The following is a 12,410-nucleotide window of genomic DNA, read 5'->3' on the forward strand; positions in this document are numbered from 1 at the left end:
CTCTTATTTACTCTTGTGTGCAAAAACAAATTCATTAACATCCCTAAGATTTCAAACTCTTTTATTGTAGAAAAGATACAAAACCCTGTCGCTATAGATCTGCACTGCTACAATATCACCATTAGATATTACAGTCATCCACGTTAAAGTCACAAAAGAATGTTTGAAGAATGTTGACAGAAGTCGTTCGTCTGAGAGTTTATAAAGTGAATTCCAGCAGATTGACATCAGACGCTGTCTGATTCACAAACACACAATCATCTCTTCAAAAGAACACAGCTATAAACGTTCAGCTGAAAAGACGGTTTCATTGTGTTAACAACCGTTTTTCTAGGTTTTATGTTTGCTTTCAAAACAACAGACAATTAACAAATAAAATAAAATGCATTGAAATGTTTTCAAGTTTGCCTGACTGTCCATCCAGCAATACAACGTTTCTCATCATAAACAAAATATGAATTATTAATACAACTGTACACCAGACTACTATTGTTGATATGTATTTATATATAAAATACAAAATTAAAAATAGTTTTAAACATATTGATGAAGGTTTTTTCACAAAACAAAAAGAAACACTTCATCCACAAATAAACACAACATCTGGTTTTAATGTTACAGTTTTTAAAGTGTTAATGAGATTTGATGTCATTTTATTGGATGACAAAAACATATCAAAATACATATCCCAGTGTGTTCGTATCATATCCCAACGTTCCACATAGACTTAAGATGATAAACAGCTATAAGTAAACAATGTATGTGTTGATACTGTAACCTAGTACAAGTTTTGACCAGGATCAGGACCACTGATCTGAAATTGTAAATTTGTTTGTTAACAAACATTGTGTTTGACACTTTATTTATAGTTGAGGAACTTCCTATGTGAATGATTTCTGGATGTTTTTCAACAGACGGTTTTGGGTGAATTATTCCATCACTGGAATATAAATAATTCACAGTTTCGACGCGTGAACACTGATATGATGCTCTAACACGGTGTTCCGATGATCAGCTCGTCTTTAACTTGATCAAAGAACACGGCGGGCGACGCTCCTGAAGCGATCTTCAGTTTCTCGTCCTTTACAGACGCGGGAGATGAAGGTGATGATGAGACGGCTGTAGCGTTGGTGGATGCAGACGATGATGACGATGAAGACGGGTCAAGCCCACACTCATCGCAACAGCAGCAGCAACAGTCCATGAACGCCTGCCCGAGAGACCGACAGATGCAGAGCAGAATAATGGGCGTGGCCCCCGCGCGCACAAACAACAGGAACTGACCAATAAGAGCCAGCAGTGCTCGCGTGGCCACGCCCACCTCCACGCCCGCGTAGGCCAGGATGATATTCCACGCATTTTCGGGTAAACTACACGTGGCATATACAACCGCCAGCGCTACAACTGTACGTGTCAGCTGCCGCTCGCGTCGTCCCCGCTGCCGTTTCTTCGGCGGTGAGGTGGAGGCAGAGGACGACGGTCGGGCTTGTTTGGTGTTCTCATCCGTCACGTGACGTGTGAGCAGCTGACAGGCGGCGGTGAAGAGGAGAGGCAGACAGAAGAAACAGCCGAACGTCCACCACATCCGGGCCTGATGGTACGTCAGCACGAGCGAGTACAGCGACTCGGGCAGATTCACAGACGGCTCCTGACTGCAGGAATCCAGCGGAAGACCCGTGCGAGGAGAAACGTCCTGAACCAGCTGCCACATCAGCAGCTCTGGAGACGCCAGCACCAGAGATCCCACCCAGATCACAGAGAGCTTGGCCAGGATTGATTGACAGGGCTCGATCTGACGCGGGCGGGACTGAATGCTGGTCACCGCGTGGAAACGGTCGATGCTGAGAGCGCACAGAGAGAACGTGGTCACACCGAGTGATGTCACCTGAACACGGGACACAGAAACAAACACGTCAGGTTCATATAAACACGTTCTCTAGAAAACACAATCACACAGAACCATTGAGTGACGTGAAAGATTAAAGACACAGATTTACACAGCAGATGTAGGTCAACACTCACACACACACACACACTCCGTGTCTAAAGACTCAATTAACAGATAATGAAACGATTAGTGCCGCTAATTATCCAGAAAACTCATTTACATCACAAGAGCTGCTTCTGTACACAACACACACTATAAAACACTACTGACAGATATAAACACTACACAATAACAGAGAGACAGACACTGTATATGCACAGAACAACTGATACAGACAGAGAGACAGACAGCTAGACAGATATAGAGAGACAGATAAAAATAGACCAAGAGAGAGAGACAATCAGATATTGATTAACAGAAGGACAGAGAGACAGGTATAATAGCTATAGAGAGAAAGACAGACAGAAAGACATGAACAGACAGATATTTGTTTACATTTATTCATTTGGCAGACGCTTTTTTTATCCAAATTTATAAACAATTTATAAACAGACATGAACAGGCAGACAGACAGACATGAATAGAAAGACAGACAGGCAGATATTTAAAAACAGACAGACAGGTATATCCCTTGTCAAGTCGTCATCACATGAGTTGTATGTGTTTGAATAGGAACTCTTGTGTCACACAGTCACACAAACACACAGCCACACCACACAAACACACAGCCACACAAACACACAGCCGCACAAACACACAGCCGCACAAACACACAGCCACACAGTCACACAAACACACAGTCACACAAACACACAGTCACACAAACACACTGTCACACAGCCGCACAAACACACAGTCACACAGCCACACAAACACACAGCCACACAGTCACACAAACACACAGTCACACAAACACACAGCCACACAAACACACAGTCACACAGCCACACAAACACACTGTCACACAGCCACACAAACACACTGTCACACAAACACACAGCCACACAAACACACAGTCACACAAACACACAGTCACACAGCCACACAGTCACACAAACACACAGTCACACAAACACACAGTCACACAGCCACACAAACACACTGTCACACAGCCACACAAACACACTGTCACACAAACACACAGTCACACAGCCACACAGTCACACAAACACACAGTCACACAAACACACAGTCACACAAACACACTGTCACACAGCCGCACAAACACACAGTCACACAGCCACACAAACACACAGCCACACAGTCACACAAACACACAGCCACACAAACACACAGCCACACAAACACACAGTCACACAGCCACACAAACACACTGTCACACAGCCACACAAACACACTGTCACACAAACACACAGCCACACAAACACACAGTCACACAAACACACAGTCACACAAACACACAGTCACACAGCCACACAGTCACACAAACACACAGTCACACTGTCACACAAACACACAGCCACACAAACACACAGTCACACAGCCACACAAACACACTGTCACACAGTCACACAAACACACAGCCACACAAACACACAGCCACACAGTCACACAAACACACAGCCACACAAACACACAGCCACACAAACACACAGCCACACCACACAAACACACAGCCACACAAACACACAGCCGCACAAACACACAGCCGCACAAACACACAGTCACACAGTCACACAAACACACAGTCACACAAACACACAGTCACACAAACACACTGTCACACAGCCGCACAAACACACAGTAGCACAGCCACACAAACACACAGCCACACAGTCACACAAACACACAGTCACACAAACACACAGCCACACAAACACACAGTCACACAGCCACACAAACACACTGTCACACAGCCACACAAACACACTGTCACACAAACACACAGTCACACAGTCACACAAACACACAGTCACACAGCCACACAAACACACTGTCACACAGTCACACAAACACACAGCCACACAAACACACAGCCACACAGTCACACAAACACACAGCCACACAAACACACAGTCACACAAACACACAGCCACACAAACACACAGCCACACCACACAAACACACAGCCACACAAACACACAGCCGCACAAACACACAGCCGCACAAACACACAGTCACACAGTCACACAAACACACAGTCACACAAACACACAGTCACACAAACACACTGTCACACAAACACACTGTCACACAGCCGCACAAACACACAGTCACACAGCCACACAAACACACAGTCACACAAACACACAGTCACACAAACACACAGTCACACAAACACACAGCCACACAAACACACAGTCACACAGCCACACAAACACACTGTCACACAGCCACACAAACACACTGTCACACAAACACACAGCCACACAAACACACAGTCACACAAACACACAGTCACACAAACACACAGTCACACAGCCACACAAACACACTGTCACACAGTCACACAAACACACAGCCACACAAACACACAGCCACACAAACACACAGCCACACAGTCACACAAACACACAGCCACACAAACACACAGCCACACAAACACACAAACACACAAACACACAAACACACAGCCACACAAACACACAGCCACACAAACACACAGCCACACAAACACACAGCCACACAAACACACAGCCACACAAACACACAGCCACACAAACACACAGCCACACAAACACACAGCCACACAAACACACAGTCACACAAACACACAGCCACACAAACACACAGCCACACAAACACACAGCCACACAGTCACACAAACACACAGCCACACAAACACACAGCCACACAGTCACACAAACACACAGCCACACAAACACACAGCCACACAGCCACACAAACACACAGTCACACAAACACACAGTCACACAAACACACAGCCACACAAACACACAGCTACACAGCCACACAAACACACAGCCACACAAACACACAGCCACACAAACACACAGCCACACAGTCACACAGCCACACAAACACACAGCCACACAAACACACAGTCACACAAACACACAGTCACACAAACACACAGCCACACAAACACACAGCTACACAGTCACACAAACACACAGTCACACAAACACACAGTCACACAGCCACACAAACACACAGTCACACAGTCACACAGCCACACAGCCACACAAACACACAGCCACACAAACACACAGCCACACAGTCACACAAACACACAGCCACACAAACACACAGCCACACAGTCACACAGTCACACAAACACACAGCCACACAAACACACAGCTACACAGCCACACAGTCACACAAACACACAGTCACACAGCCACACAGTCACACAAACACACAGTCACACCACACAAACACACAGCCACACAAACACACAGCCACACAACCACACAAACACACAGCAGCCACACAAACACACGGTCACACAAACACACAGTCACACAAACACACAGCCACACAAACACACAGTCACACAAACACACAGTCACACAAACACACAGTCACACAAACACACAGCCACACAAACACACAGCTACACAGCCACACAGTCACACAAACACACAGTCACACAGCCACACAGTCACACAAACACACAGTCACACCACACAAACACACAGCCACACAGCCACACAAACACACAGCCACACAACCACACAAACACACAGCAGCCACACAAACACACGGTCACACAAACACACAAACACACAGTCACACAGCCACACAGTCACACAAACACACAGTCACACAAACACACTGTCACACAAACACACAGTCACACAAACACACAGTCACACAAACACACAGTCACACAGTCACACAAACACACAGTCACACAGCCACACAAACACACAGTCACACAAACACACAGCCACACAAACACACAGTCACACAGCCACACAGTCACACAAACACACAGTCACACAAACACACTGTCACACAAACACACAGTCACACAAACACACAGTCACACAAACACACAGTCACACAGTCACACAAACACACAGTCACACAGCCACACAAACACACAGTCACACAAACACACAGTCACACAGAAGAGGAAATGTGTGCAGACAGACAGACAGACAGACAGACAGACATGACACACCTCCACGTAGGGCACTATTCTGCACGACAGGTCACCCGCGAGTCTTCTCTTGGTCAACTCGTTCAAGATGACGACAGGCAGACAGAAGAACAGAACCATGAAGTCCCAGAAGGCCACGCTGGCCAGGACACAGTTCCACGTGTTCTTCATGTAATAGTTGTGCCACACGATACACATGAGCGCGAGATTGCCCACGATGCCCACGGAGAACACGATGAGCGCCAGCAGCATGACCGCGAACGCGCCGTACGACTCCTCCGTCAGCGGGTATAACGGGTTGTGCACGCGCAGTGACCCGTTGAAGGTTCTGGGTGTCGTGAAGAACCCGTCCGGGTCGGGATGGGGTCTCGGGTGTTGGTGGCCATGGAGAACCGGGCGTCGGTCTTTCAGCATTGATTTAGATCCGCGTGGGACTCTCGGGGGGTGATGTGCACGGGTCGCGAGATCGTCGTGGCCGTCACCCTGGTGATGATGATGATGGGATGATGTGGAGCTCGGGTGATCCAGTGCGGGCGAGGAAGACTCCACCCGGCTCATCTTCATCTCCACTGCGCGTTTATCCGCGTGCGCTGAGCCAACAAACACCAGACACAATAATAAACTAAACCTCATCATGTGACGTGAATAAAGCGGGTGAGCTCGTGAAGTTATAGGATAAGCAGCGGCTCGTGACGTGATGTTGAGAAGACGCACCTTCAATCTGCTCATCTCACAAACTTTCTGCGGCTCTGATGAACTTTCTCACTCGTTCATGACGGGAGTCAAATCTGCCCCCTGCGGGCATCAGAGGGGCGCGGAGGGGGCACATGCGCAACGCACGAGACCGCCACAGGGGGGCGCCGAACACGTGTTTTATAAGAAGCGCGACAAGTAGCGGTGATATAAAAACTAAATTAAAGTAGACTCGGAAATGAAAATGTTTAATTCATATTCATTTATCATGACAACACGTTATTAAAACAATTAAATTATCTCACGAATACAAAGGTTTAAACAATTTGGCGCAAACCAAAAACCGCTTTAATGTGCGCAGATTCCAGCCAATCGCTGCGCTTCTCGGCACCGGAGCGCCGCGCGTGCAGCGGAAGTGTCTGTCACCAGTCGAGTTCTGCTTCCGGCGGTGAGTTTATCTGACCCAAACACGAACTGTTTCTTCCACACGATAAACTGATGACCGATTCAGAAAACACGTAACAGTTAGAAGAACAAAGCATCCAAAAATACCCACGATAGCAGATTCTACTTTTATTCTTCATATATTATGCGTTAAACTGTTCGCTTTGTTTACATTAGACATTCAAGTCAAAGGAAAACACTTCCGAGGAAATGACGTATAGCTACTTTAAAAAGATCAAAAGTTTGGTTCCGAAATGTGATTTTAATGTTGTATTGTGTTAGTCAGAGTCATTAAGGCTTAAATCCAAACCAACCAACTGCAGTGTGATCGATATGAAGTGGACGATATATCTCAGTGGAACCAAACACATATAAAACATATTGAAAGATACCCAGCGCGTGTTTTACAAATGTCATTTCAATGTAAATCATCCATAATACTATATCTACTGTGTCATGTGGAACGTGTCTCAGGTCAATTGTTAGTATGCAATCCCTTTTCTACAGATATAATGTCCATTGGTCACAGAAGTATTTACCCATGACCTCACGAGGAAACGCCATTGATAACGTTTTCTAAAATTAGAAAGAAAAGTCCAGGTGTGGTGTGTGAAAGAGCTATTTTAATCCACAGGTGTTCTTTAAATAACCTGTGTGAAGGTGTTTCAGGCCCGAGGCTGTGAGTGTTTCACCACCCTCAGGGATCCAGAGCTCTATTCACATCCACACAAAGAAGACGTGAAAGTTCACTGAATAAACATCTTACACGGGTTTAGATAAGATGACTTTGAGTTGAGCGACGGACAATAATCAGGTGAAGTGTTCATGAATGTGGGACGTATAACTGCACGAACGTGTTTTTGTGCTATTGATGTGTTTTCTAGACAACCACTGAAACTTGATTCATGTCTGTCTGAAACAGGATCCGTCTACCTGTCTGTCTTCTTTTGACTCTTCCTCCTCATCCGATGATATAACGACACTTTATTACATTTCAAGTTTAATGTACGTAAAGAGAAATGCATCAAACAATAAAAGATAAATCGATCAGCAATTCATTTGTTTATAATGCCATGTATTATACATTCATACCATTTCTGTTTACGTTATAATTCAACTAAAAAAGGAACGAAAGCAAGTTTCATATTTAATAATGTAGTGAATAAGTCATAATGACATAATAAATCCTCAATATGTAATATGTTGGGTTCGGGAGTCGTATTTTAATTGGCTTTATTTAAACACAGTTTTATGGTGTGACAGGAAAAAACCTTACAAGGAAGATAAATCTCTCTCATATATATTTTATATTATTAAGATTAATGAAGGTTCCAAAATGAGTCAAATCAAAAGAAAACCAACGGCGGTTTGACTGATATTAATTGGAATGCACAATAAAAAACATGATTTTTCAAATTAACCTTTGATCTCATTCTGGAACCGAACTCTTCAAATGTATTTGTCAAATAAAACAGCTTTTTACACATGTACGGTGTATTTGACAACTACTCATACATTCACAATACAAATGATCGAAAATCAAAACCGATAAATAAACAACAATGTTTAAACGTTTCCAATAAATGCATAAAAAGTCTTCAGTGTTTACACTAATGCTGTTTAGTATAAAGAGTTGTTTCTGTGGCCACTGTGGGGCAGTAGAGGGCTGTAGCAATCTGTATATTTCAGTATCTTAACATGTTTATGGGATGTGTCTGGCCCTTATTTCACAGCCTTTTTACATGTAAAATAGTGTTTAAATCTGCAGTTTTTAACCCTTTTTCTTCTGTGTCAATCCTGTCTTAACACCACATGTTAACGTCACTTGAACTGCAATAAAGTTGTAATAAACTATTACAAACGTATCAAGAAATCGTATGAATACGTACCAAATCGGACGAATATATAAAAAGCTGCTACGCTAAAGTATTTTGCAAACAAACGTTACATGGCACATCACATTTATAAATCCGTTCTCAATGTGCAGAGGTATGCGCAGCACGCAGCAGGTTTCAAATGGATGTTTTGCACGTATTCTCTACACATGTTTGCCGTGTGTCACAAAGCAGTCCGATCGGACCCAGACAGACGGGTTCTAGAGAATTTGATAACCCTGAGAAGACCGGACAATTGTGTGTGTGTGCAGGTGTTTAAAGTGTGTCAAGGCTGTTTGTTTAGCGTATGCTGTTATTGTGCATGTTTGTGTGGGTCAGGTCACGCTGATGAAAGTTTTCTGTAAACGAGATCCATTGTGTCGCCGAGCATCGGCCTGCTATTGTCAAAGCAACTGGCTTCATTCTTCTGTTGAGAACCGGCCCGACCAGACGTTCAGGTTCTGGCCTTTCTTACATCATTTCAAGACAAGCACACTGCGGTTACGGTCAACATGCGTCTCTCATTCCAACCGGTTAATAACAGGGTCATCTGGTTAATCATCACATGAACGCCGTTGTGTGATTCTGATCGTGCAGGGCGTTCAGTTCGGTGGAAGGCCAGGCATGTTAAAACTGACTCATAGAATCATTCTCTACATTAAAAACTGATTCATATTTTGTAAACTTTAATAGATTTGATAAATTAGTAAAACTCATCACTTACAGTGCTGCGCAGTTGCAAAAGGTTACTGCCAGGGCATTTGTGTGGTTGCTAAGGTGATCTGCATTGCTAGCGTCTCGATGTGCATTTATTAAGGTGGTCTAGGTGATTGATAAGGGGTTCTATGTTGCTATTGTTTGCTCTGGAGGTCTAAGTGGTTGTTAGTATGTTGCTAGGTGGTTGCTAAGATGGTCTAAGCGGTTGTTAGTATGCTGCTAGGTGGTTGCTAAGAAGGTCTAAGTGGTTGTTAGTATGCTGCTAGGTGGTTGCTAAGATGGTCTAAGTGGTTGTTAGTATGCTGCTAGGTGGTTGCTAAGATGGTCTAAGTGGTTGTTAGTATGCTGCTAGGTGGTTGCTAAGATGGTCTAAGTGGTTGTTAGTATGCTGCTAGGTGGTTGCTAAGATGGTCTAAGTGGTTGTTAGTATGCTGCTAGGTGGTTGCAAAGATGTTTTGAATTGCTATGTGGTAGCTAAGGTGTTCAGAGTAGGTATTGTGTTGCTAGGTGTTTGGTAAAGTGGTCGCTAGTGTGTTGCTATGTCTTCGATTAGGCTTTTCTGGGTTGTTAGTGGGTTGCCATGTGGTTGCTAAAGGGCTGCGGGCTATTGTTAGGGTATTGCTATTTAGTTGCTAAGCGCTTCTAGTTGCTAGTGTGTTGCTGTGCACTTTAATTCTTAATATTTTTAAGTCGTATCATTTAATGATTGCACAGGTATGTCCGCTAAACATCTGGATAGCACCTGCTGTTTAAAAACATCTGACGAACGTCTTGTTTTAGATACATTCATCGTAAACATTTTATGGACATCTTCATGACGTGTATATGACATCTGACAGCAGACGTCTCAGAGGCTTATTGCAGATGAGCAAACAATAAAAACATCTTGCAGATGTAAATGCAGACGTCAAATAGATGTAGTGTAGATGTTGGCTAACAGGGCTTTAGATGAGCGGGAATAGTGATTTTGGCTTGAGCAGTTATTTATCAACGATTCAGTCAAATGAAGAGACATAAAAGCAGATTTAAACTGGATCTGTGTAATTAAACTCAAAAGTTTGTTTCAGGTCATCTGGTTTGGTTTCTGAACTGGACTCCAGTCCAACCAGTCTTTAGGCAAATCCTCTCATCCCCGTGGAGCAGGAAGAGGCTGATTTAGACGTGATAAAGCTTTATCTGTTCATCACATGGGCAAATATTCACTCCTGATGTGTGCACAAGCCGAACAACACATATCTCAACCATAAGAACCTGTTAGGAACACACTGAGCCAGACAGATTGATCGGTGTCTGTACATAGAATAGGTGAATTTAAAATGTGTTTGGAAATAAAAATGTCTGAATGTGATAGCATCTGATAACACAATATTGAAGCAGCGTCTTCTGCAGGAGGTTTTCCCACATTTCTGAGATTTTAGTGGATGTATGAAGTTCACAGTAGATCAGTAGATCAACACAATAACTATAAACATCATTTACTAACAAACTGTGTTGTGTTCCTTTTGGACTATATGCACATTTATTGATCTTATATATTAAGATCTTAATATTAAAAAAGTGTTCATGTCAGTTCATGTTGACTGTAGTTGTACCATTTGCAGAAACTATAATGTGTTTTAAAAAAAATTGTGTTTTCCATATCAATCAAACTGTAGTTGGGTTCTCTTAATTAAGATATAATAACTAAATTAAATACAGCTAACTAACACAATCAAACATGATAACACAATAAAAACGTATCTGTTTACATAAACTCTTCAAGTACAACCTTATTGTAAAGTGTTTTTAACATCTGTCACCATTTTAACACATTTTAAGCTACTGTTATCTTTTTAAATGTAAAGTTGATAAAGTTTTATAATGGTATTCATTTTTATATCCAGTTTACAGTAAAGCAAAAGGTATTTGGAGTTTTTGCACTGGCACAGCAAACATATCAAGTCATTTGTTGACATGCATTTGTCATTTCTAACATAGTTGAAGTTCAGATAGACCTCACGCGCTCCACACATCACATGTTTATATAACAGCCATCCATCACTCAACACCGACACACTTCATCTCCAAACGACACCCAACAAGCCCTCTGGACCTCAGTTTACCCCACAACCACATTTGATATTCAATGTCACATGTAGACCAATAACACAGACACTGAAAAAAGATTTTGTTTAGAAATATAGCAAAAAAAGGAATATACTGTAAAATTATTTATTAGGAACCATAGGACTTAAGGATATATGTTAAATAGTTTTCCCCATTTTTGTCGTAAATTTTATCTTTATTTTTGTCTTTATCTGTAATTTTAACGGACATTTTCTGTCAGGTGGGGCGGCAGAAGTAAACTGTCAAATAACAGGTTTACCTGTAAAATTACATTCCATGTTTTTCTTGTCAATATTCTTTAATTTTACATTTGCTTATCGTATTTTAATAAATACATTAAAAAGCTGTAAAATCCCATTTTTTAATTTAAAGTGAAAATCTGTTAAAAATAACAGAACAATTCTGTAAAAGTACAGTTTTTGTACAGCGTAAGAAAGGTTACATGTGTTCAGTTTACTCAACATGATTTATAACCTCGATTCCTGACAGCGCTGTGGATTGTGTTTACGGTAATGCAAACACATTTGTGTGTATTTTATTTAAAGCAACACTGCGTTCACGCTGCATTTATTACAGAATGCGTTCTCTCATAACTTTC

General features: G+C 42.7%; 1 protein-coding gene across 2 annotated transcripts; it reads right to left on the bottom strand.

The window, feature by feature from the left end:
* Positions 1-45: 45 nt before the first annotated feature.
* gpr37l1a (G protein-coupled receptor 37 like 1a) lies at positions 46-7,102 on the bottom strand. 2 transcript variants are annotated; one of them, XM_079471193.1, is made up of 3 exons: positions 6,693-7,102; positions 6,000-6,568; positions 46-1,885 (listed from the first exon to the last, which is right to left on the bottom strand). In XM_079471193.1, exons 2-3 carry the CDS (start codon positions 6,540-6,542, stop codon positions 992-994), a joined length of 1,437 nt encoding a protein of 478 aa, XP_079327319.1. In that variant the 5' UTR covers positions 6,543-6,568; positions 6,693-7,102; the 3' UTR covers positions 46-991. The 2 variants fall into 2 exon arrangements, with proteins under 2 accessions (XP_079327319.1, XP_079327318.1); XM_079471192.1 differs by having other exon boundaries at positions 6,000-7,098.
* Between the last annotated feature and the right edge of the window lie 5,308 nt (positions 7,103-12,410).

Source organism: Barbatula barbatula (genome assembly GCF_947034865.1).
Source record: "Barbatula barbatula genome assembly, chromosome: 13".
In the NCBI taxonomy this organism is placed as follows: domain Eukaryota; kingdom Metazoa; phylum Chordata; class Actinopteri; order Cypriniformes; family Nemacheilidae; genus Barbatula; species Barbatula barbatula.

Bases quoted from the DNA above. Each gene is read 5' to 3' on its own strand.
- gpr37l1a (XM_079471192.1), bottom strand. From the start codon at position 6,707: ATGAGCAGATTGAAGGTGCGTCTTCTCAACATCACGTCACGAGCCGCT. The intron at 1,886-5,999 runs GTGTGTCATGTC...TCCCGTGTTCAG, and splicing joins GAATAGTGCCCTACGTGGAG to GTGACATCACTCGGTGTGAC.